This window comes from Pteropus vampyrus, unplaced genomic scaffold (genome assembly GCF_000151845.1).
Source record: "Pteropus vampyrus isolate Shadow unplaced genomic scaffold, Pvam_2.0 Scaffold77, whole genome shotgun sequence".
Taxonomy (NCBI): Eukaryota; Metazoa; Chordata; class Mammalia; order Chiroptera; family Pteropodidae; genus Pteropus; species Pteropus vampyrus.
This window is the reverse complement of record NW_011888858.1, coordinates 4228055-4255447: the sequence shown is the minus strand read 5'-3', so window position 1 is coordinate 4255447 and position 27393 is coordinate 4228055. Positions and strand designations below refer to the sequence as shown.

At 34.3% G+C, this 27393-nt stretch overlaps 1 protein-coding gene across 3 annotated transcripts in view; it reads right to left on the bottom strand.

The window, feature by feature from the left end:
- The window catches only part of CHIC2 (cysteine rich hydrophobic domain 2), a 40890-nt gene extending 13828 nt beyond the window's left edge, over nt 1-27062 (bottom strand). The window contains exons 1-4 of one of the 3 annotated variants that reach the window (XM_011362634.2): nt 26613-26735; nt 19371-19552; nt 10901-10955; nt 10598-10753 (exon numbers count right to left, since the gene is read on the bottom strand). In XM_011362634.2, the coding sequence (XP_011360936.1) occupies nt 10598-10753; nt 10901-10955; nt 19371-19474 (315 nt within the window). In that variant the 5' untranslated portion in view covers nt 19475-19552; nt 26613-26735. Of the gene's footprint in view, nt 1-10597; nt 10754-10900; nt 10956-19370; nt 19553-26612 lie in introns of all 3 variants that reach the window. The other 2 variants (XM_011362633.2, XM_011362635.2) reach the window with 2 other exon arrangements.
- Nucleotides 27063-27393: the final 331 nt, after the last annotated feature.

Sequence of the window (27393 nt, the reverse complement as noted above, 5' to 3'; positions counted from 1 at the left end):
TCCCTGATATAGGACCAGATAAAAATAAGAGTATAAAGGGAATGGAAATATATAGCATTTATAGCAAATCCATATAGAGAGCACTCTATATGGAAAGCCACACAATTCTGGTCATCATATATAAGATTAAAGCACTAAAAAAGGAGGTAAAACAACTAATAAGATTAAGAGGTTGGTATATAAAAAATCTAAAATTTAGGGTTCTTCAGTCAGAAGGGATAATGGATGAGAGCACACATAAACAAAGTCTATAAAGTCACTAATGTTAGAATATGATACATATATGCAAAATCTCAGAAGACTGAAACTAATAGTCACTTCAGGATAGAAAACAACCCAAAACAAAACAAAACACTACAACATACAGTAAAATTATAAAATTTGTTTCCTCAAAAAGTGAGCCAGGCTGAAAGCACATACAAATAAGTCATAGAGTTTTCACTTACTTGCACATCAATTTTCTAAACTAGAATACTATAATTAAGGTACAATCAAGACACGAAGTATGAACAAAGTTAAATATCATAAAATCTATTTAATGAAGCTGAAGCATTTTATTCACTTGTAAGCTCCTCAGGCTCTTACAATAACTTACTAAAAGACTACAGTTTCTTGTTTTATTTATTTATTTATTTAAATTAGTTTCAAGTATACAGTACATTGGTTAGACATCTATATAGTTCATAAAATGATACCCCCAATTGCTCCCTCCCTCCCCTGACCCTCCACCTAGCAAACATATTAATAGTAATTGCTTCCCTATGCCATGGTCCCCACCCCAGTGACCATCCATCAGCTACTAATTTGTACTTCTTTAACCCTTAACCCCATTTTCCCAGTCCCCCAACCACCTCCCGTCCATCACCAAATTGTCCACTATATTTGAGACTGTTTTTGATTGGGCTGTTCTTTTTATTCCTTAGATTCCACGTATAAGTGAAATCGGATCGTGTTTATCTTTCTCTGACTTAAATACCTTCTAGGTCTATCAAAGCAATATGTTTTTTCATCCCCTTCCTTTTAGTCTGTATCTTTTAATCTGAAGTGAGTCTCTTGTAAGCAGCATGTAAAGGTCTTGTTTTCTTATCCCTTCATTCACTCTATCTTTTATTTGGAGCACTTAATTCTTTTCCATTTGAGGTATTTGTCAATAGGAAGGTAGTTGTTACCATTCTTTCTTCATGTTTTTGATACGTTTTTCTTCTTAAAGAAGTCTCTCCAACATTTCCTGTAATACTGGCTTGGTAGTGATAAATTCCTTTAGCTTATTTGTCTGGGAAGCTCTTTACCTGTCCTTCAACTCTAAATGATAGCTTTGAAGTATTCTTGGTTATAGATCCTGGGTCTTCATCAAATCGAATATTTTGTGCCAAGCCCTTCTGTCCTGCATAGTTTCTTTTGAGAAATCAGCTGCCAGTCTTATGGGTGCTCTCTTATAGGTAACTAATTGCTTTTCTCTTGCTGCTTTTAAGATTCTCTTTGTATTTAAACTTTAGCATTTTAATTATTATGTGCCTTGGTGTGGGCCTCTTTGGGTTCCTGGTTTTGGGGACTCTCTCAGCTTCCTGGGGTTTTATGTCTATTTCTTTCACCAGGTTAGGGAAGTTTTCCACCATTATTTCTTCAAATAGTTCTTCAACATCTTGTTTTTCTTCAGGTACCCCTATGACATGGATATTTTTACCTGTAATAGTATCTCATAAGCTCCTTAAATTATTATTATGGTCTTGGTATCTTTTTTCTTGCCAATCTAATTGAGTGTCTTTGGCTTTCCCATTTCTTTGTCTTTTATAGTATCCCATAAGCTCCTTAAATTATTATTATGGTCTTGGTATCTTTTTTCTTGCCTATCTAATTGAGTGTCTTTTGGTTTCTGTTTCTTTGTCTTAACATTTTGGCTGCCTTTCTGTGTCTGTTTCTATGTACTAAGCAAAACTCCTAAGTCTCCCAGTCTTATTAGTGTGGATTTGTGAAGTAGGTGTCCAGTGGCACAGTCCTGAGAGGGGTTCAGCTGCCGGCCAAATTTAGCCCAAGGCTCTGCCTCTCCGGGGCCACCTGTTAAGATTCAGTTAGCAATCCACAGATGATGTGCTTATAGTTGCCTCAAAAGGCCGCACCAGAGACTAAGGCCAGCTGCCTCCAGTATGAGTCTAGGTGCTGCTCAGTAAGGAGCACCTGACTCACTGAGGATATACCTGGATATGGCTTGGGTGGGGCCGTGAGTTGGGGAAAGTGAAGTTTCAGGGACTTCTCTGGGCAAAGCGACTTCTGTTATCCAGTTTGATGAAGTCTGGGCTATGGCGGCTCTGAGTCCGCACACTGGGATGGGGGAGACTTATTCTAACACTGTCTCCCTGTAAGTCCCTGGTGCCCCCTGCATGCAGCTGAATAGGCACTGATGCTCAGAGCGAGCAAGTGTTACCACGAAAATCCATTCCCGGACGCGGCCCCTTAAAGAGGCGTCTGCTGCTGCTGCAGCTTCCATCTCACTCAGCTGCTTGAGATCAGGCAGCCCTGCGTCCTCGCCCTGTCCTACCTTCTGCCATTGCAGGATGTTTTTTGGATTTCTCCCTAGTTGTATGGCTTGTTCATCTAGATCCCAGGCGAATTTTCCTTGCTGCTTGCTCCTTGTCTCCGTCACAACTTTGATTTGGTGGCCAGAGAGATGAACAGAACCTCTATCATCTACGCCATTTTTTTTCACTCCTCTAGAGTTTCCTGTTTTATTGTTTTCCAAGCATTTATCACTATTTCTAATTATCTCATTGCTTTTTATCTATCTCTTATGTCCACAAGAGGAACCACATAACCTCTAAATGGCATTTAAAAGAGTACCAAGTCCACAGTGCGGCTTCAGAAATATTAATTGAATCAATAAATAACTTCCAGCAAACGGCACACTAGCAGCATAAAGAAATGGCAGCTAAACAAGCATTTCATAAGACAAATATGCTTATCTTCCAAAAGTATCAACTTTACTGATTTTCAAGTTTCCATTAAAACAAATATGTAATAAAATAAAAAATTCAAATGGGTATTTGAGATATAAGACTCTAAATATATTTTGTGATTGTAGGTGGCCACTTCATATTTCTAGACCATAAAGACACATATTCATTGTTTTTAGATATGAAAGCTATTCCATGAAAAATATGACAAGCACTTACAAACACTTCTGCACTCAACTAGCCAATTCTCCAAACAGACTATATGCTCTTAGAGTAACAGATTAATATACATCTTTCTATCCCCAAAACCTAACATGTTACTTACGTCGAGAACACTTCTAAAAAAAGAGGACATTCAGACTTTCATTTTAAGCAAAGATGAAGCAATAGGTGCCAGGTTTACCTCTGAGCTGAAATGCAAAAAAAAAACAAACAAAAAAAGAGACAGACGGACAGACAAAAACATATAAAACTGTTTTCAAGACAACATAAAGGGAAACGAAAGACAATGACTTCTGACAGACGAGAAACAAATGAGACGGGCCTTATGATTCCCAAACTTACTGATGTAAGAGAGCTTCCAGATCACGGTGAATGGAAGGAGAACCCAGACAAAGCCCAGGGACTCCCTGAGTCTAGGAGACAGAGATGAATGTCTGGGTAGACCAGAGCAGCTAGAAATCATAGAACAGATTACCAGAAAGTAAAGTGCAAAACAGAGAATGAACTCAAAGGTCTGAATATAGTTCCTACTGCATATTTGAGTGAGTACTACGCTGCACTTGTAACGAAGGAAACTACCAGAAGTGGAACTAAGAACTACTAAAAGAATTAGAGGTAATGGTGCCCAAAACTCACAAAGACCTGGCAAAGCACCTCCGTCTAACAGCAAGACTAGAAAACAACCTAATTCACAAGCCACCAAAGACAGTATCCTGGAGGGTCTTGCCTCCCTAGTGAGGAATAACTAGCCCTAGACTAAATACTGCTCTGGTTCCACAAAAGTTAAATATGGAAATATCTTATAACCACATAGTCCTAGGTATATACCCAAAAGAACTGAAAACAAATATCAAATACAGGAATATCCATTTTCATAGCAGCAGTAGTCACCTTTTGAGTGGAAACACTCTCAATGTCCTTCAATGGATATATGGATAAATTTTATATACATACAGATTATTCAGCCATAAATAATAATGAAGTATCGATGCCTGCTACAACATGGATGAACCTCAAAAAATTATGCTAAGTGAAAGCCAGACAAAAAAGGTTATACAATTTATATGAAATAACCAAAATAGATAAATCCATAGAGACAGAACACAGATTGGTGGTTGCCAGGGGCTGGAAGGAGACAGTAATGAAGAAACACCACTTAATGGGTAAGGGGTATTACTTTGGAGTGATGGAAATGCTTTAGAACTAGAGAGAAGTGAAAGTTGCAAAACACTGTGAATGTACTAAATGCCAACAAACTGTTCACATTATAAGAGTTAAGTTTCTGCTATGTGAATTTCACCTCAATAAATTATTTTTAAAAACAAAAACGCAGAAAAATGAGGAAAAATGAAAATAGAATTGATGGGGGAAAAAACAAATAGCAAAATGAAAGACTTAAATTTAACCATATCAATAATCATAATAAATGTAAATGGTCCAAAATCTCTAATTAAAAGGCAAAGATTTTCAGACTGAATAAAAAGGCAAGATCCAACACTGCCTATAAGAAACGAACTTTAGATAAAAGGCATAAATAAGTTAAAAGGATGGAATGAAGAATAGACAAACCCACAATTACAATAATAGACTTTAATACTCTTCTCTTGATAACTGATAGAACCAGTGACATAAAATCAGTAAGAATATATAAGATTTGAACATTATCAAGCAAGTTGACCTAATTGACATTTATAAAACACTCCACACCCAATGACAGATAAATACACATTCTTTACAAATACATGAGGATCATCTCTCAAGACAGTTCATATTTTGGATAATAAAACAAGTCTTAATAAATTTAAAAGGAGTCAAAACATGCAAAGTATATCTAACCACAATGAAATTAAATTAAAAATCAGTAACAGAAAGATCTCTATAAAATCCTCCTAGATTTGGAAGCTAAATAAAATACTTCTAAATAATGCATTAGTCACAGAAGAAATCGAAAAAGAAATATAAAAGTAAAATGAACTGAAATAAAATGAAAACACAAGGTATCAAAATTTGGGCAATAAAACTAAAGTAGTACTCAGAAAGGAAATTTATAACACTAAACACGAGAAGGTCTCGCGTTTCTACCTTAAGAAATGAAAAAGAAGAGAAAATTAAACCCAAGTAAGAGGAAAGGAAATAGTAAAATAGTAAAAGTAGACTAAAACAAGGAAGGAAGGAAGGAAGGAAGGAAGGGAGGGAGGGAGGGAGGAAAAGGAAGGAAGGGAAAAAAAGAAGGAAGAAAGGAAGGGGGGAAAAAGTCAATGAAACCAAAAGCTGGTCTTTGAGAAAGTTAATAAAATTGATAAATCTCTAGCCAGACTGGTTAGAAAAAGAGAGAGAAAAACAAAAGATAAAAATATCAGGAATGAAAGAGGTGATATCACTAGAGGTTTTACAAATAGTAAAAGAATAATCAGTGATTATGAACTGTATGATATAATTCAACAACTTAGATACAATGGACAAATTCCTTGAAAAACACAAACTATGAAGTTCAACCAAGGTAAAACCAATAACCTATAAAGTCCCATATCTATTAAAGAAATTGAATTTGTAGTTTAAAAACTTTCAACAAAGAAACCCAGGCCTAGATGGCTTCACTGGTGAAGTTTTCCAAAATTTAAGGAAGAAATAATACGTATTCTACACAAACTCTTCTGAAAAACTGAACAGGAGCAAATACTTCCCAATTCATTTTATGAAGCTATCATTACCCTGATACCAAAATCAAGCATTACAAGAAAAGGCTACAGAAAAATGAACAGATGTAAAACTCTAAACAAACTCAGTTTATCAAAATTCAACAAAAGTATAAAAATAAAAATAGACAAGATCTAGTGGGGTCATCCCTGGAATGCAAAGTTGGTTTAACAACCAAAAATTCAATAATGTAATTCGACATATCTCTAACTAAAAAGAAAAACCAGACAACCAATGCCGAAGCAGAAAAGGCATTTGACAAAATCCAGTATCTTTTACTGATTAAAAAAACTCCACAAACTAGTAGAATAAAACTTCAAGCTGATAAAGAACATATAAAAAATCCCTACAATTAACATGATACAGAATGATGAAAGTGTGAATGCATCCCCCCTAAGATCAGGAGCAAGACAAGGATATCTGTTCTCACTACCTCTAATTAATGCTGTCTGCAGATCCTAGTCAGTGCAGTAAAGCACAAAAAAGCAAAAGAAAGCATGCAGATTAAAACAAAAGAAATAATAATGTCTTCACTTCAGACAATATGAATGTCTATGAAGAATTTTAATACTCTACAAAAAAAAGTTAATGAAACTAATAGGTGGGCTGAGCAAAGCTATATTCTAACAAGTAAAAAATAATTGAAAATGTAAAAGTATATACCATTTAAAATAGCATAAAAAGAACACATGGATAAATCTAACGAAAGATATGTATATGTAAGACATGTATACTAAAAAATACAAATGTTGCTCAGAAAAAATTTTAAAGACAAGAAAATGGAGAGAGACTGTTTCATGAGTCAGAAGATTAAGTATTTTTAAGCCAATTTCCCCAAATTAATCCATAGACCAATGCCATCCAAACTAAAATCTCAACAGGATATTTTTTAAAAATAGAAACTGACAAGCTAATTCTAAAATTCACATAGTATACAAATAACCTAGAAAAGCAAAACAACTTTGAAAAATAAGTACAATATTGGAGAACACTACTAAATTTTAAGATAATTATAATGCTATAATATTCAAGACAGTGTGGTATTGGCATCAAGATACACTAACAGATCAATGGAACAGAACAGAGCCAAGAAACAGATGTACACATTTACTGACAACTGATTTCCAACAAAGGTACAAAGGCAATTCAGTGAAGAAACACAGAAAAACATCTTTGTACGTAGGTTTCCTAAGCCTAGAGTTACTAGGTATAACACTAACAGCATAATCCATAAAAGAACAAATGGAAAAGTTGGACTTTATTAAATTTAAAAACTTCTGCTCTTAAAAAGACTGTTAGGGGATGAAAAGACAAATTACTGATTGGGAGAAATCTCTGCAAAGCATATACTTATCCAGACTATATAGAGTATTCTCAAAACTCAATAAGAAAACAACTGAATAAAAAAGCAGGTAATAGTTAGAAAAGACACTTCACCAAAGATACACAAATGGCAAATAAGCAAGAAAAGATGCTCGATGTCATTAGTTATTAGGCAAATGCAAACTAAAGCCATAATGATAATATTACATACATATCAGAATGACTAAAACAAGAAAGACTAACCATACTAAATGTTGACAAGGATGTAGAAGGCAGAACAATCTCTCTATTATACACTGCTGTTGGGAATGTAAAATAGTATCATCTTTTAAAAAAAGTTAAACATATGTGTACCATATGATCAAGCCACTGCATTCTTAGAAATTTTTAATCAAAAGAGAGTATACGTCTATAACTAGACTTGAACAAGAATATTCATTGCAACTTTATTTATACAGACCAAAACTGGAAACAATACAAATGTCTATCAACAGTTGAATGTATAAATAAATGTTATATTTCTATACAATAGAACACATTCATCATTAAAAGCAAATGAACTATTGATCGGACAACACAGATGAACCTCAAAATAATTATGAGTAAAAGAACACAAAAAAGAATACATACTATATGATTCCATTTATACAAAACTCCAGAAAATGCAAACTAACCTACAGTGCCGGAAAGTAGATGAGCAGTTGCCTGGAAGGGGTGAAGGAATTACAAAGGGACACAAGGAAACTTTTGGGTGTGATGAACATGTTCACTATGTTGACGTATTTATGCGTTATATGTGACAAAACTCATCAAATAATACACTTTAAATATGTGCAATTTACTGGATGTCAATTACATCTCAATAAAGTTGCTAAAATATAAATAAAAATCTTAAAGACATTATTACCAAGATATACTTTATTCAAGGACATAAAATAAAACTTAACACATAAAAAGGTATTTTTACACCATACCTCTGTTTGTCTTCTCTGATTTTTTTATCAGTGTTTTGTAGTTTTTGCACAGCATACAGATCATGCATGTATTTTGTTAGCTTTATATGTATGTATTCCTTAGTATTTATTAACGGTATTTTAAAATTTTGATTTCCAATTATTCAAACTCACTTATTAAATCTCAGGAATATTTCTGTAGATTCCATGGGATTGTCTATGTAAACAACTACGTTGTCTGAGAAGAGAGGCAGTTTTATTTCTTGGTTTCTAATATGCATATCTTTTATTTTTTTTCTTTTTTCACTGAATAGGACTTCCAGTAAAATGTTGAATAGGAGTGACGAGGGTGAACTCCTTGCTTTAGTCCTGATTTTCTCTATTGTTTTTCTGTTTTATTTCATATGCATTAATAAAGAAATATTTATGTCATGTATTTGAGGGATTTTACTATTTTGATAACTATTTTTTATAATTGATTTCCTTTATAATCTAGTATTTTATATATTTAAAATTTTATACATTAAATCTTTTAAAATACAAATAAAACGTTATTCCAAGAAATGGTTCATAGGCTTCCCCAGCCTACCAAAGGGGTCCATGACAAATAAAAGGTTAAAAATTCCTGCTACAAATTATCTTGCCCCCATCTTACAAAACACCTCTTTTCAGGACCTCTAATACCCTTCACACATGCATGAAGTGTCACTCTCTCCATTATTATATAATAGTTTACATCCAAGATAGGCAAATGCACAGCTTTTTTTAAAGGCAGTAATTATATTTGTTTACACTCATTACACTCATATAAAATTAAATATATCATAAACCATTCCATCTCGTCATACATACACTTGCGCACACTCCCCAACAAAGAGAGACCTTAAACCGAATACTGCAATGTTAAATAAAATGTACTATTTGAAACTACAGAAGGGAAAAGGCTAAAAGAATAAATCTACTTTATGTCTCAAATTAAAAAAAATTAATGAAAGTATTTGAAAAATGATCTTAAGTTACTAAAAATGTGTGGAGAATAAGTTTACTTTGTTTTCTAAATCCTACTCTATATACACATTGTAATATCTTGTTTACTCATTTAAAAAGTAAAAAACAAAGGATCTCAAAACCTCAACAATGAAAAACTATATCGCAAAGAACAGAATAATAATAGAAAACTCCTAGAATAATAAAATTTTATAATTCCTTGGATTAAATATCAATAAATTACCAACAAAGTGAGAATAAGCAATCATTTAAACAATGGAAACACCCAAAAAGTAGTAAGGAGTGAGGGGATCTAAAGTACAAGAGCTACAAATTCAACTATGGGTCCAGGAACAGATAGTAATTTAAAAATAAAAAAATTCTGTGGGCTGAAAATGATCTGATGAGAACTATGAAGGAAAAAAATATTTTTGGAGAAAAGTAAATGTTACAAATATTACAGTAAATATTACAAAAGTAATTCTATTACAAAGGCATTACCTCTTTCCTATCAATAAAATGTTCTAGTTACAAATTATTTCAGTAGAGATATACCTCTTATTTTATAACAGAAATCAAAGGACAAATAGTAATTGCTTTTCTATATTTCCTTTCATTATTTGATGACAAAAAGAAATGTAGCCACACAAAACCATTCATTCAATTTCAATTTAACAGTATTTCGCTTATATATAATTACCATAATTTTAAAAACATTAACAAAAATGTAATACATTCATCAATTTATACTAATTTGCCATATCTCTACCAAAATCTTGAGAATTTTTTTATTTAAGCACTCAAAATTACAATGCTTTAGATCATTTTTTTCTGATTACAGAGTCACTATGTACTCATCACAGGAAACATGTAAAATACAAAAAAAGAAAAAAGAAAAACAGAATTCCCCACAATCTTACCAATTAGAAATGTGTTGTAGCCATTTTATTTCTTCTAATGGTACTACCTTATGTATTAGTAATAATGCTATTAATCAATATTTATTAAAAACTTACTTTGAGCTAATTAGGAGCTTTATAAACACTTTTTGATTTTATCCTTATAATCGAATTAAAGTACATAGGTGAATATTGCCATTGCCATTTCACAAATATGTCAACAAGAGTTTAAAGAGGTTAGGAAACATGCCTAGGGTTATAAAGATAAGTGGTACAACCCAATCACTATACTATGCCACCATCAATGTGTATATGTAGAGAATGCTGTACTCTATTGTAATTTCCTATGATATAAAAATTACAATTATATTTTTAAATGGCTATTTAATATAACTATTCCAGCATGTGGAATACCATAATTTATTTAATCACTCACCTACTGGATCAGATTATTTTTGTATAGTATTCAGACAGTGTGACTCATTCAATACAAAATATAAAAACTAGGTAAATGCAAGACTTGCTTGTCTATCTCTAAATTTAAATTAAAATATATAATTCAACTTACTCTTTTACTGAGGCAAATAACTGGCCACATACTGCAACCTAATGTGCAGCAGCAACAAAGGCAGCCACAAAGAAGCCAACGTACATTAACAGGAAGGTTCTTCTTAAGACAACTGTTAACTCTGTTGATGCTGGCTTTAAATTCTTCAGGAGCTACCTAAAGAAAAAATTTAAGAAATTACAACACTGCAATATTAATGTCAATAAACATGTGCCATTAGCATTAATATTTTTCTAATTTGTTGGGAAAAGACTTAAGTTTTGAGGCTTATACATAGTACCTAAATAATTAATAGACACTCACTTTTCCAGTTAATGAAGAAGGAAATTCTGATTCAAATTTGTTGCTCAGTCCAAATCTATTTTAAAAAAAGAGAAATGTATTATATGTCATTATTGGGGAAAAAAATAGACCATTTAACTTAATCAAAGATCAACAACTAGAGTGCAACTTCATATGCAGAATAACAATGGAAGTCTGAGAAACAAAAATATAATTAGCAATTTATGCAATGTAACAAGGAATTTTAGCAGCTGAATCAAAACTTTCATATAATAAGAGAGTGAGAATGTTTTCTTTGGGGATGACTTTATGAGCCAAGTATTAATTTAATGGAAAACAACACAATGTCCAATTTTGTCATTGTCAGAATTACTAAGGTTCTTCCAACTAATGGAAAGTTAAAACAACCTATTTTACTCTTCCCTCTTACAAGTTTACAAGTCTATCAGTATTTTCAGAAGTCATTTAAATCACAAAGTTCGAGTACCTTCTATGTGACATTTCATGATCACAAGGTCCTACAACAGAAGGTTTATATAACTTTAAAAACATTAAAGAAAGCATGTACAAGACAAATGTTTTCTTTTATATAATTTGAAGTAATTTTGAAAGTTTGTATCATATACCTGGTAAATTAGCTCTGCAGAGGGACTGTACCTTTACACTTAAATCTAAATGGCACCTTGAAATAGGCTTATTTTATTCATATCCTACCTACTCCTGTATCACTGTCACCTCATTCCTGCAACCTATAGTCAAAACTCTCAAAATGTAAGCCACCCCAATCTTTTATCCTGAACTCTCATCTTCATCCAATTCAGAATCTCCTTTTCCTGATCCTTCCCCTTCCGTACTCCTTTTAATATTAAACTTTGGATCCTTTAATCTGTTGATCTAATACCTAGATACCACCTTATATCTCTTTAAAAAATTTTTTTTCTTCATTTTAACCAAAAATCCTGTTGATATTATACTCTTTCTCTAAAAATCCCTAGCTACAGCTCATTCCTTAGAGTCCCTCTTCCAGACTCCATCTCCTGTGTTTCCATAATATTTTACTACATTCTCTCTTGCATAGTCTTTATGATATTATATTCTACCTAGTTATTTTAACAAGCCTATGAATCGTAAATCTTTATACTCCAAACATGTGGGGTATAAAGATTTACATAAATGTGTGGCCCAATGCCTGATACTCAGTAAATATTTACTGAATAAATTAATCAATTTCCTAACCAGTAAAAAAATGTCTAAGTTCACTAAATTCTCACTGCAAATCTCCACACCATTGTTTTCTCTTCTTCTAACACCCATGACTTCCAGTTATACCACATTGTCATTTTCAGATCTCACCCTCTGTGTTGGAGGTTCACAAAACCAACCTCAGGTCAATGATTCACTAGGACTTGCAGAATTCAGCACATAGTTGTACTCACAGCTAAATATATTACAGCAAAAGGATACAAAGCAAAAGCAGCAAAGGGAAAAGGCACATGGCACAAAGTCCAGAGGAAACCAGGAGCAAGCTTGCAAGAGTTTCTTCTCAGTAAGACATACAGGATGTGCTTAATTCCCTCAGTGACTAGTTCTGACAACACAGATAGTGTTGCTTACCTCAGGAAAGCACAGAAAAGTTCATTACTCAGTGCCCAAGACTTTGGTCACGTGGGCACCCTCTACCTTAACATGTACTAAAATTCCAGACTCCCATAAGGAAAGCAGGTGTTCAGTATTGACCATTGTTTGTACAGTTTAGGCACAGTGAGCCATTCTTATCACTTCTGGGAATACTGGGAACTGTCCCAAATTCCAAATTCCCGGATACCAGCCAAGAGTCAACACTGCAAGCAAGCCTTTCTAAGGATAGCAGTCTCAAGCATGCTTTGTTAACTCTTTTCTGCACACCCTGATACTCTCTAAAGACACAGCCATCTATGTCACAGTTTTTCCTCTACCATGACTCATCTTCATCCCAGTTAGTTCAATATTCAGCCCCAGAACCTAACTGGTTACCTGACCTCATCAATTCTGAGAAAATTCACCTCTGTTTAATTCAGCAATCCATTCACTGTAAAATAGTCTGGATATTTTCATCACTTGGAACTGTATCACCTCTGAAATTCTGAACTATAAAATTCACCTCTTACCACTACCATCAATCATTTCATTTCACCCACCCTTATCAAATTTGTTTTTTCACTCTGGTTGTAACTTACTGCTTACCATTTCTCCTTGCTTTTCCACTCGGTTATCAGCTCCCTATGACTCCACTTCCTTATTTGTCAGAACTACAGTCAATTGTCCTGACCACAAACACCCTTTATTTTCTGCACATCTATAGTGTCTCTCGTCAATCCAATTCAATTGAAATGTTTACTTTCTTCATTTCAATTCCCACTGCATGGAGCTACAGTAGAAAAATCATAGAACTATTATAAATATATTATCTAACTTCAGTTATGTTATAATAATCTTTATTCATTCTCAATCAGCTCCCTTTTCCATACTCCATAGTTGTTGCTCCTGTGTTCAACCTTATCCTTAGAACCCACATTTTTCGCAGATAACCATAGTATTAACTCCAACCGGAGAAAGATCATTAAACATAAACTGTTTTGTCTTCTCTCCCTTTCATTTTTAGATATACCTATGTCATGAGTATCTTTACCATCTTTCTCAATGGAAGCATGCTTCCCAAAGCTAACCATTTACTTTTAGTTGCATCTCCTTCAGTCTCCTCTGCCATCTACTGTACGTCTCTCTTCCAGCTCCTTATGCATAGCCAACAACCCTGCATAAGCCCACCAAACCTGAGAATCTGAATACCTATATTCTTTTCCTTCAAATATATGATGGCATTCAATTCTTTTCCTTCCTCATCCAATGTTTTGAAAGAGTTCTCTACAGTCACTATCTTTATCTCACCTCCCATGCATGATGTGAACTACTACAGTCCACGCTTTAATATACATTTCTTTACTGATGAGACCACTCTCAACAATAGTTGAAAATAGTTCTTTTCTGCAAGTTCCCATTTGTATGGAATGCTTTCTCCTAGCAGAGCTTGAGAATGTCTTATTTGGCATAGGCTACAGCAAATATCTCCTTTTCTATGCCTTTCATTTCTGCTCAAGCCTTTTTGTAATTCTAGACCAACCAAAGTAATACTGTCAGATAGTTTTACCAAGACCATCTTATTTCATTAAATAGATAAGAAAAGCCACACTTCATGTTTGTTAATATTAACTGCAAAATATTACCTTTAATGGTTTTGATGTGACATAAGTTACTTAGTTTTGATACTATAGTTCTGTTTGGGGTAAAGGGTGTGTGTACTTTAAAGTTTTGGCAGGAGGTGAGCTTTGTTAGCAATGAAAATAGATACATGTTTCAGCTTAACAGCATTATAAATTACTCCTTTTATCCATTATACTCCTTCAAGTTTAAAGTTTTTAAATATGGTAAAAATAATTTACTTTATTTAAAGTTGAAGTACAATTGGCCTTGAACAGAATTGGAAAGGCCAAATTTCATCTTATAAAATGATGATTTGAGATGCTTGAAAGAAGAACAATGGGTAAGAAACTGAACTCCCTTCTAACCTAACAACCTAACATTAATAATCCAAAAGACTAGAAGTAGCACTTAATTTTAAAAGGTATGATTCAAGGTTGGTGGCATCTTATTTTGGTTATCTACAAAGACAAGTAAAAATAAAAAAAAAAAATATGTTGTTAAGGTCTTAAAATGGAAAATATCATGCACTGTCAGTGAAATTATAAATTATTATAACAATTCCAAAAATCAATTTGGCATTAAAAATATTTATACCTTTGTCACAATAATTTCTCTTTTAGGAATCTAGCCTAAAAAGCAATCTGAAATGTGGGTAAAAACGTGTGTCAACAAGTTCCCTGAAACTATAGAAAAATAAACAAAATTACATTATATGAATGTTAAGTAAATTATACTATTTCTGTATAACAGATAAGACAACTATTAAAACTGAAGTTTTCAAACTAGTAACATGGAAAGTACATATATTAAGTAAAAAGAAAATGCAAAACGGTACATATGCCATAATATCAACTGTAAAGAAAAAATCTTCCAAATGATAGTCTTCAAAAGTACAATTTGATAGTACATAAAGTCTTAAAAAAAAATTAATACCCTTTAACCCCGTAAGTCTACTTAGAAATATATAACAGTGGCACAGATATATTAATGACCAATCAAATATTCTGCAGTGTTATTTTCGTAAGGGAGTATTAAAGACATTTCATTTATTGTTTCTTAAAATAGGATCTATTTTTCAGTAGATGTGTGGTAAGTAGTTGATAATAGAAGTATTTTGTAATATACATCATATATTTTTTTCTATTTGAATCTTTTATTTGGAATTACCTAGGTATTTTATTCTAAGTAAACAGGAAGTTTTGAGTTTACTAATCAATAGTTTTCCTGCATGCATTTCAACTTTTTCTATAGTTCAAGTGCATATAATCCCGGCCTTTTTACTTCCATTTTTAATTCTTCTATGTTCCTTGTATCACCTCATATTAATGTAATATCTCTTAGAATTCACTAATGCATTGTTATTTAAAATTAAAATGTATTTTGAACTCATGGTAAATTTTGCCTTTTAGATACAAAACTGCAAGAATTTGTTTCACCTTGTGTGGTTATGTGATTATTTCCCTTGCTTCTGAGTTGTAGTGCTATTTTTAACAGTGGTAGTTTTAAAACAATAGAAATACCCTACGGTTATATTAATCATAATACATCAATTTGAAAGGATACTACAGAGCTCAAAACCATGTGTACTACAGAATAGTAGTTACTCTGAGTGCTTGACTAGCAGCTCCCTTTGCTCTGGCAAATTAGACCATAAATGGGCATCTGCTTTAAGAACAGCTAATCCCTGGGCTGGTTTAGCAGCATATGGGATAGCAAGGTCCAACAGCTCTACCCAACTTGGACATTAACTAACTCAATGTGATCTTCTTTCTTCAGGTATCTGAAAATAAGAGACAATAGTTGGTAGCATGAAGCTTAAACTGTAACCAAGATATAGTGAAGCCATAAATAAGTAGAAGACAAGAATAAGCTTAAGCCAAGAGTAAGCAGAAACTATAAGCTAAAGAGAAAAGGTGATTGCCAGTTCCAGCGGAAGGTGGAACTAAAAGTAGGCAAGTCACTATGACAGACCACTAGACCAGGAAGCAAAGGACACATGCTGCTGAGAAAAATGACAATAATTTCATCACCAGAAATGCACTATATCCAAAACAATAATATTCCAGTCTTCTTGAAGGCAAGCCATACAATAGCAAAGTTTCCCATCTTCCTTAATCTCCATGCAATCTCCATGAACTTCCACTGCTCAAGGCTGCCTAAGTGGTTCTGTTCTATGAAATCTAATAGAGCCTAATATTTCATACTTTTTAAGAACCCATATATAGAGAAAAAAAGAAAAAGTTAATCCATCAAAATATCAACAGTGGTTAACCCTAGGCAAGAAGATTATGAGTGACATTTCATTTTTTATATTTTCACGTTTTCCAAAATTTCTACATATATTACTATTTTACACTAAAGATTTCTAGAAAAAAATTAATAAGGACTAGATATAACTGCACCAAAATATTAAATAACCTTTGCTTCTTGGTGATTATATATGGTTTATTTTCTATTTCACTTGATAGTACTACTTCCTGATTTTTAATAATCTTTACATTTTTCATTATAATTAGGAAAAGGAGTAAACCTGAAGAAAAACTGGATAATTAAAGGGGTTTTGTTTTTATTTAAATCACACTAAGGAAATATATGTGCAATTACATGTCTAGGTTTCAAGATAATTCTACTAGTTTTAGAGTATATTTTAGAGTATTTTTAAATATCCTTATATTTAAAGTATGTTTAAGTATATATTAAGTGTACTTTAAAAAATTTAGAAATTAAAGAGAAAAAATTCTAATTCCATGACAGTAGAATCTCAGAATCTGAGCTAGAAATGGTCCTTAGTCCAAACATTTCATTTTACAGATGCAGAAACTGATGCATTAGAGATAAGTAACCCACGAAATGTTTGGACTAAGGACCACTACAATGTAGGATCAAAGTTAGAGCGCAACTCTCTTGAACTCAAGCCCAGGACAATTTCTACTACAGGACAATGCTTCCAGTAACTTTCTTTATAAGCATAGAAACCGTTTATGTCCTTGAATGAGAAACTTCTAAATTGAGAAAATATTTCAGAACTGAAGAGAAAAAAACTCTTTCCATCAAACAGAAATTATAAAATTAAAATACATATGAAATGTTAACATTTTCAGATGGAACTAGAAAAAAATATGTTTTTAAGCTTTTTGCCTTTGGACCTAAAATCCCAAAATATATAGGGTTTTGTTACAAATGTCTGTGTTGACGAACAGTAAGTTTGTTGCTTTGGTTCAGGAAAAGAATCAATTAGGCAAACAGATTCTGAAGCCAGGCTGCCTGTGATGTAATCTTGACACTGCCATTTACTAGATGTGTCACTTACACACCAGGGATAATAACTGGCCTAACTCACTGAGTTCATATACATAAAGCACAAATAGTGCATGGCAAAAAACCCTGTATATTTTAACTGCTTTTATTATTATAAAACAACACAAATATCTGCTGTTTTTTTAGGGAGATCTAATAAAGTAGGCAATATTACCCTTTAATATCCACTATGAACAACTTAATAAATTAGAGAATGTCTAGATCTCAATGACTTCATGATTATCATCTTCAAACAGCTTAGCAAATCGAATAGCCAATGATCAAATTGGCTAATGTTAACTGTCAAAACTTTTTCCAACTTTTTGCCAACCTCTTCAAGGTCAGGGGGTGGTATAGAGGAAACAGTACAAAGAGAGGTGCTAGGTTCAGGAAAGCCAGGCAATATTAAAGAGTTTATAGCTAACACAGGCAAGCATTAGGCCAGGCAGGTGAGACAAAGGTTGAAAAGCACAAAGATGTTACTGTGGTGAAGATGGAAGAGCAACAAAATAGAGAGACAGAATGCTTGAATTATAATCCTGGTTCAGATCTGCCATCAACTGAGAAGAGGAAGGCTGCAGTTGAAGCTGGTGTAGGGGGAAGATTATAAATTCAGTTATGGATATTTTGGATTCTGAGACACTCGACCTGTACACATCTATAGACTCATAAAATTTAATCTTCCTATAGATATAAGACCTATAAACATATGAACTAGGAATTTCAGATTCACATGAACACGGGTTATACAGATGGCAACAACACATTTCCTATGCTGAACTCTGAGCTCAATGGAATCAGCTTTTTAGCTATTTTAGGAAATGAAGTTATAACTACAGAATTTAAATTTTTTAATGCATAAAAATCACATTTGAAATGAATCTGGCTGCCTTAATATACATCTGAATATCAGTGTGGTTCAAGGAGAAAGAGCTAGAACTGCCAGTATACTGTTGACCCAGGAGATACAGAACCCCTGGAGTTGGAGACATATATATCAGTCTCAGAATAAGTCTAAAAATTTTAACTGTGTGACAAAATCTGAACCTTTGGGTTCATCTGGCTCTATGAAAGTACAATCTCATTCATAAACCAGTGAAATCAAAGGCTTAATTATTTAAATCATGTATTACCATCCACACTACCATAAACCTCATCACTATACATATTCTAGCATTAGAATTTTACTAATTTTCAGTTCTTAAGATTATACTTTTAAGTATTAAGAGATAATTACATATGTTGTTAAACAGTGAAGTTATATAAATGTACTGATTAAACATCATGGTATTAACTTCTGATGACAGGGATTCGCATGATCTAATTCAACTACTTTATATTATCTGTACCATACTAAAAGCAAAAAAACTTTGTATATATAATTTATACATATTTTAGAATGTCTTTCAAACTTATATAAGTCTTATAAGCAATATAATGACAAATTATGTTCATTTAAGAAATAATACATGGTAAACTGGTTTATGGTACAGATTACCAAAAATATTAATTTCAAGTAACATTTATAATTGAATAGTTTAGGAAGGACTAAGAGAAAAAAGGCTGGGTACATAGGAACTCCTTCACTGGACTAACCAAGGACTCCACTGTAACTATAATGCATGATCAAAGACAACAAGGAGCTCTTGCAGGAAGCATGTATGTTAAATACACACATTCACTAACCAACCAATATAACAAAGGTAGGTTACCCTAAAGTCCAACCAACTCTACCCGTAAGTAAACTTAATTTACTAGATAGTAGGATGGAAAAAAGCTTAAGAAAAAAATCATTTTTCCAGGACTTTGTGAGAAAATTTTAGCTCTTGTGTGCCTAATTCAGTTTAAAGTGTAAAGATGTAAAAAACATAATCTTTTCCTCAAATTTAATGAACAGGTCATTGTGAAACGCCACACTTCTTTTAGCTAAAGGATACTACTTTACAAAGGTCCTCACTTCAAAATCTTTCTCATGGGAAAGCTCCTCTTCACTTCCAGCACATGTAGTTCTCTTGGCATACCAGCTGCCCAGTGGCAAAACAGGAAACGCAGGTATTTCATCAAGACAGTCTCCAGTCAACAGTAAGGGCAGTCACACTTCTTTGACCTCACCTTCCATAAAGCCAAAACAAAACAATACTAAAATGGCAACAACAAAAAAAACCACAACTGAGTAATGAAGTGGCAAAAGTGGCCACTGCTATTTTTCCATATCTCCTATCTCATAGGAAAGTTGTGAAACTTGATGGCTTATAGCCAGAATCGTAATACCTCCTTTATCTAAACACCATCACCCTAGATCACGTCACTATCATCTCTCATCTAGACTGTTCCAACAGCTTCCTAACTACTTTTCCCAGTTTCAGTCTATCCCTCTACAATCTTTTCTGGCCCCTACTGAGCTCACCAACCTACCTTTCAAGGCACTATCCCCTTTGTTCATTATATTCTAGCCACAATACAGAAGTAGCCTTTGTTTCTCAGGCAAGGCACACTTATTGTGCTGTTCTCCAGATCTGGGGTGCTCTTTACAGGACTCTCATCCCTTCTAAATGTTACCCACTCAGAGAGGTTCTTCTAATCACATTATTTTCAATCACAGCACTCTATTGGTCTCCTTCAAAGACATTTTCTCAGACATAATTTGTCTATTAGCTATAAGCTCCATGAGAGCAGAGGAACTGTGTGTTTCATTCATAACTATATAGTCATGGCCTCATATAATACCTATCATAAGATTCAATACTTACTTATTAAATTACTTATCAGGTAACCTCAATAAGACAGCTAAAAATGAAGGATTAAGCAAAAAATATTCTGAAAAAACAAATATCTTAAAATCCAACTGTTAAAATTCAAGCATCTAAATTCGACAGAATCAACTTCTCTTACTTTACAAATAGTTCGAATAAGGTTAGTTGCCTCACTTCTTAAAGTTGATCAACTAGAAAGAAAAGAAGGTAAACAGAAAGCAAAAGTCTACACATGTGAAATTCAAAAGTGACTTTTAGAGAAGATCCTCAAACCCCAAAATATCTTAATAGCATCCAAGAATATCACTGTGTAACTACTTGGTAATATCTGTTCTTGATTAAATGTTTCCTCTATTCAATCAGATAATTCTGATTTATGCTCACAATCTTGTTTTAAAGCAGAAAAACGTATGTCATCTTTTAGACTGATTTCCAAGAAAACAGTAAAGATTAACCAAAAAATATGTATGGATAAACATCAAAATATGTGATAATAATCTGCTGAATACCTTCTGTGTCCAGATCATTAGATAAATTACTTATGACTTTCACACCTAATCTGAGGTAGATATTACCCCTTTTGCAAATGAAAAAACTAAAGTTCAGAAAAGCTAATGGTTAGTTAGGAAGTATCTGAGAATTGAAACCAATTCCGCTTGACATCAAAGACCACACTCTTTCCACAGTACCATACACTGCTTTCCAAATATGTCTGATATGAGAATCACTTAAGCTCTTACTAATAAAAGTTCCTAGGCTCTTCCTCTAAATATTCTGGTTGGGGATGTCTGGGGTAAGAACCTAAAATGTATATATTTTTAAATGTCCTAGTCATTCTCATCATCAGGCAAGTTTAAGAAATTTTACACTGGGGTGAGGCTAGACTGCATGAACATGAAAACACTGGTGTAAGATCTGATTTTATAAATAAATTCTGAAAACAAATTATGAAAACTCATGCACAAAAAATTTTACACAGAAGATACTAGAGTAAGGATACCTAAGAGCATCTGTTGCTACATGTTATACTCTAAGCTTAATTTTACTGAGAATGAAATCTTAGTTTTAGAGATTAGAATGCTAAACCAAACATAGATACTAAAGAAACTTAAAAGATTCCCCTCCGAGTATATAGCTGGTTTAATATCCTGGCTTTTAATCTGTTAGGAATATAAACTCAAGTTGGAATTTAAAAGCAGCTCTCATATTATTATTCTTCTTTGGGTGGTAAACACAATAGAATATACAGATGTCAAATTATAATGTATACCTGAAAATTATATATTGTATTAATCAATGTTACCCCAATAAACTTAAAATAAATAATCAAAAATAAAAAATATTATTCTTTAGACTATTTAGAGTAATATTATTTAGAATAATAGTATTTGGTTATTTACTATTATAAACAATTTCATATAATTTACTTTTCACCATTTAGTCCCTGTATTCCATTTAGTCAGGCATATAAAATTTTAAGTACTAGTCAATTTCACATCTGTTGGTAGGCAGAAATCCAACAGTGAACTGTCTGGACCAAAACACCTTGCAAATTTCAAAACTAAATACAGTAAAATTCTATAACTTCAATTTACCACCATATTTCTCATTTTATCAAGAGTTTACTCATTGAAAAGTTTTGGTAGTTGGCCCAATTAAAAGGGTTAGTATTTTTTTCTTTGTATTGTCAAAGATATGTTCAACGCTATACTATAAATCAAACTAATTTCCTTTCAAATTACAAGGAGTACCAAAAATCTCTGGGGGGAAAAAATCGTCTACCTTAATTTGACAATTTCCTCACAGTTACCAAATTTTGTTTAAAAATAAAGAGGAGCCATCTATCTTTTGAATGTGATTCTGTAAGAGTTCTACTGTAAAATATCATTTGCCTTCATTATTAGGAGGTACAGAAAGGGAAGAAATAGTTATTCCTTTGGCAATTCTGACATCCAATGTATGCAATTACTTCATCTATTTAGACTCTAAATTGTAGAGGACATTTCAGGATCTATAATATTCCAAGCAGCATATTTAGTGGAGAAATGAAGACCAATAAGCACAATCCTCAAAGAACTTTACAACCTTGTGGAGAAATATCAATGAGGTCTACAAGAATTTCAAAACAAAAAGGCTGATCTTTTAAAATGGAGTATGTCTTATATATTATGCTGAGTGGGGGGAAAGAAGGTGGGAGTCATGACATTAAAAACCGTTTAACTGAAGTGATTCTGTTAACTGAGCAAATCATGTTCAGATCTCTTTGTTGCTAACCAAAACATCTAGTAGCAGTCTTGAAATACCAATACACTTTAAGACAGACAATTTTTTTATTGAATCTACCATTAGAAAGTTCAATAAATACTAAGGTGTTCTTGTGATGTTTCCTACGTAAAGATCCTACTACGAAGTAGTTGCCAGATATTTTTATTCAAGTCACATTTCTAAACCTTTCAATTTTCCACAGCATATCTGAGACGAAGAAAAGCAAACAGAGTGATGATCCACAGCCAGTGATAAAAACTGGTGAAGAATAAGGAATTATTAGTGTCAAGATTATACTTCAGAAGAGAGTACATAAAGACAGGATAATTTAATGAATTAGAAAAAGAATAATATTAGAAACAAACCTCAGCAAAATAACTTGGCTCTATGACAAGATTTAAGTTAGAAGTCAAAGATTATACATGCCTTAGGAAAGTCCCAAGTTTGATTCTGATATAGGAGGAGCAAATATTGTCAGTTATAATTATCAATTAGCTAGGAAATATTGGCCTAAAACTAGTTTTAAATTCTAATTTTAGATGAATACATCCTTTAGCGCTATTATCACTGTGAAAAATCAGTCTTCAACAAATCATTATATTTTGTACAAATGTATTTTGAGGGTTAAAAAACTCCACAATTTTAAAATATTAACCAATCTGGCCAATACTACTTAATAAATTAATTACCTTTTTCCTCATCTTCATTACATAATAAAATGAGAAACACCCCCTTCCCACCACCATGCACAAACAGGAAATCTACTTTTAACTGAAGTGTGAACTTAAGCCTTTTAAATTATATGTATATAAATATTTTGTAGTAATAGGAACTTATCATTTCCCTCTTCTTTCAAATACCACTTTTTCTCAAAATATGCTTCTGCACAAGATTTCTCCCTGTTGGACCTGCCATCTTGTTCCACATCACTACATGCAAATCTAACAATGAAAAAAAAATATTATATACTCATTCAAAAGAATATCAAGAAAGAATTATGGAAGTACAAAGTATAAGTCTGATTTGGAGTCAATATTAAAATATTTGTATTAAAAACCCCAATAAAATAGACTTTGCTTAGGCAAACTATACCTTTTACATCCTTATGTTCCAAAAATCTGATTATGCCCCAAACTAATCAAGTCCTGCTTATGTAGTAGGAAAATAGAAAGTAACGTACTTTTTCACATCACTAAAATGACATGCCAAATTATATCATATGAGAATATAGTGATTTCTAAAATAAAGTAAGAATACTAAAATATGATATATTAAAGTAGAGAGGAAAAGAGGAGAAATATAAAGGTCTACTCAAAAGTGAAATCTGAAAAATACATATGGATAAATCTATATCCATAAATTCAGAATGATCTGGATTACAAATGATTCAGTTTACACCATCATTTACTTTCAAATTGGTAAGGGAAGATTGCTCTGAACAGCTCCTTAGTTAAAAAAAAAAAAGTAGGGGTGCAGAGGTAGTGATTAGCTTAACCAGTCTTACTGTAACTATTTTAACAGCTCTTCCGATTTATATTTAAAGGCAAGAAAAACTGACCATGCTCAACAGTTACAGTAACTGGTAAGCACTAATTTCAAAAACTTTTATAGGTGCTAACTGGACTACCTCTGGCATGGTATGCCTGTGAATCATGTGTGACAGTCATATCAAAAAAAAAAAAAGGTGTGTATTACTATTACTATACTTATTTATGTCACCACAAAACAGGCTTAGGTTTTCAATGCAGTCTTATAATTCTCACTGAAATACTTCACATAGTAATTTAACCTACATAAATAGTTTAGAAATAGAAAAAAAAAAAAAGACTAAAGTGAATCACTGCCAGGTTCGAAAACGGCAGTTCCTATTTCTTAGTACTGTGCTTTACACCTATGTCTCTCAAAGTGGAATACTGTGTAGAGGGAAATTAACAAAGGCTAATATTTATTGAGCAGAGTAACACAGTGTGATGAATTCTTCGCATGTATGGTCTCATTTAATCCTCATTAAACTTAAATTAGGGACTATAACTATCCCTATCTTAACTGAAGAGGCACAGATTAATAATTTACCCAAGAAATGGCAGACTACATTTCAACCTAGAGCCTAGTGCCAAGGTTAACAGGAAGAGAGGCAAGTGGTTGAGGGAAATCATAGAAATATTAACTCCCAATGTGGAAAGGAATACTGTTTACTGGTGGCATATAGTTCCTCTTTATACTACTCTGGAACAGTGGTTTGAAATCCTAGCTACAAGAATCACCACTGGGACTTTTTAAAAAAATTATCCACACCTGGGACCCCCACTCAGCTAGTTGGCCTTCAATTGGCCTGGTCTGAGCCCAAGGCAGGGGTATTTTTTTAAAGCTTCCCAGTTAATTCTAATGGGGAGCTAAAACTGAGAACCACTAATAATTCTCTCCCACCCTGTAAACCTGTCTAAGCAGCCAAATACAATCAAATTTACTGATCACCTATTTAGTTCTAAGCACTATTTGCCTATTATATTTTCCGTTTAACTCAACAAAGTACTTACCTTTTCTTTTCCTTAAACAGAGGAAACATTACAACTATAGCTGCACCTTTTCAAATAAAATTTTACCTGCTTTTCTTTGACATGAGTATTGTAGGGGGAAATTTGGGCAGATAACATGAAAAAGTTCGAAAATCCCTTAAGCACCCATATACCCCTTAGGTTTAAAACAATGTGAAAAGTTCCTAAGTCAAACTGAAAATTAAAGGACAGGCTATAAGACTAAAATAGTTATGTGAAATATGTTAAAAGATTTAATAGCCATGATATTTGGTTATAATTCTTAATTCTGCTGATGATGACAGTTAAAACACTAAGTAACTGTTATTGTGGTGATAAATTCCATTCTTTTCATGGCGCTGTGATAGCTATTATGCAGTGTTTTTACCCTGGTTAAGTCACCTGAATATAAACTAATAGGTGCTAAAGAAATCAAAGCATTATATAAGCATACCCAAACAACATGTTTGGTCATATCATGTATTGAGAAATGCAAGGATCCTGCTGACAATCTCATATGAGAAGTCTTACTGTTTCAGTAAGTTATTCATTGCACATCCCACTCACCCTATACCAAAATATAATGAAAACTGTTACAGTCTCAGACTTGCTGGCCCTTTTATTTTACTAAAAAGGTGAAGCGTGGAGATATCTGACAAGAGTGAAAGTTTGATTTATGATTTAAAGAGGAGATCTAAAATGAAAAAGTGTACAAATGGTTCAAGTTGTACGAAATTTTGTACTCAGAGAAACTTTACAAAACTTCCTGCTTCCGGACAGCTCATTATTTGGTTCAAGTCTTCACATTCTTTTATTAGTCATGACCTTTCAGAAGGCTCTTCTTCCTTATTGTTTGAATATTGTACTTTTAAATGTTGCTAAACGGATTTAGAGGAACCCTTATCAAATGAAGAAGCGACCCCAGAGTTCATGCCCAAAGGAGGGACTTAGAGAACCCTCAGCGACCTGAGCAGTGTGTCCATCACGAAGATTAAAAAAATAAAAAGTTGTGAACATATATCATTCTGCATATCTTAAAATGTATGTTCATTTATACATTTTTATCATATACAATTACAGGAATTTGCATTCGTTCTGCAGAAATTGACTGCAAGAAACTGGGAAGACCTGTGGGTATGTGTGAAACACACACAATTGCAGTGAACTACTCATTTCCGATTGTCACTGGGGTCTCACAAGGCCCAGATCTGGCTTCTAAGCCATAAGTCACTAGGATCAAAGGCCCAGACGAGGAAAAAGAATCAAAGCGTAACTGGATGATAAAACAAGGGGGAGGGACCTCCTAAATACGTGTACTTCCACCCGGAGCTTGAAGGGGTGTCCCTAAAGAAGCTTGAAAGGCAGACCCTAAAGAAAAACCTTCGCTCTGGGATCCGTCACATCGCCCCAGGCCTGCAGGGCTTGCTAAAAGGGGTGTGTGGGGAAGGAAGAGCAGTCTGTCCCCGTTTCCAAGACCTAAACAAATGAAAATAAAGCAAGTTCTCACTTCCTGTTCGTCTACTTTTCCCGAAGGCCCCCAACACAACACGGACAGCGAGGAAAGAGGGCTCTCGAGGAGTAAGGGGTGCCCACCCAGCCCTGAACCTCCCGCCCTCGCCCTCGCCCTCGCCCTCCTCCGGGCCTTACACGGTGACGTGACCGGAGCCGCGGACCACCACCGGGTCCGGCGAGTACTTGAGCAGCTGCTCCTCCAGGGCCCGCTCCTCGTCCTCCTCCTCCTCATAGATCTCGTCGAAATCCGCCATCCTGAGCCTCCGAGGCCCCCTGCCCAAAGGAGCCTGACTCCAGGGGCTGGGGCCGCGCGCGGTACGGGGTGGCGAGGCGGCGGAGGCTGAGGGGAGTCGCTGCCGCCGGCTAGAGGCCGCAGAGTTGGCTCTTGGCTGTCTCGGCTCCGGCTACAGAGGAGATGGGGTCCCGGCCGTCGCCGCCATTACCGTCAGCAATAACAACAATACAATGTCAACATCCGCCCAAGGGCCGACACCTTCACCAGTACCACCGCCGCCGCCGCCGCCGCCGCCGCAGCAACTCAGGCAACCACAGCAACAGCCAGAGCCACCCGCAGCGGGAGCAGCCGGCTAGGGCATCGCGAGACTTCCCGGGAGTGCGGGCGGGTGCGTGGGCGCGTGGGCGCGCATACGTGAGGCCTTGCGCGCTCCCAGGCTGCCTGCCTTCCTCCACTTCCACCCGCCGCTCCCGAGGCGCGGCCCCGCCCTCCAGCTGGTGAGCCGCGGAGCAGCCAGGGGGTGGCTCTGGGGACTAGGTGCGCTAACCTCCACCCGGCGAACAGAGCTCGAAGTGTCCGGTGGGGCACGTAGTTCAAAGTAATCTCTAACTAAAACAACTGAAAATGAAAACCCAGGTTGGAATAGAGAATTTATTGCTCGTTTGATTGCCAGTTTACTTA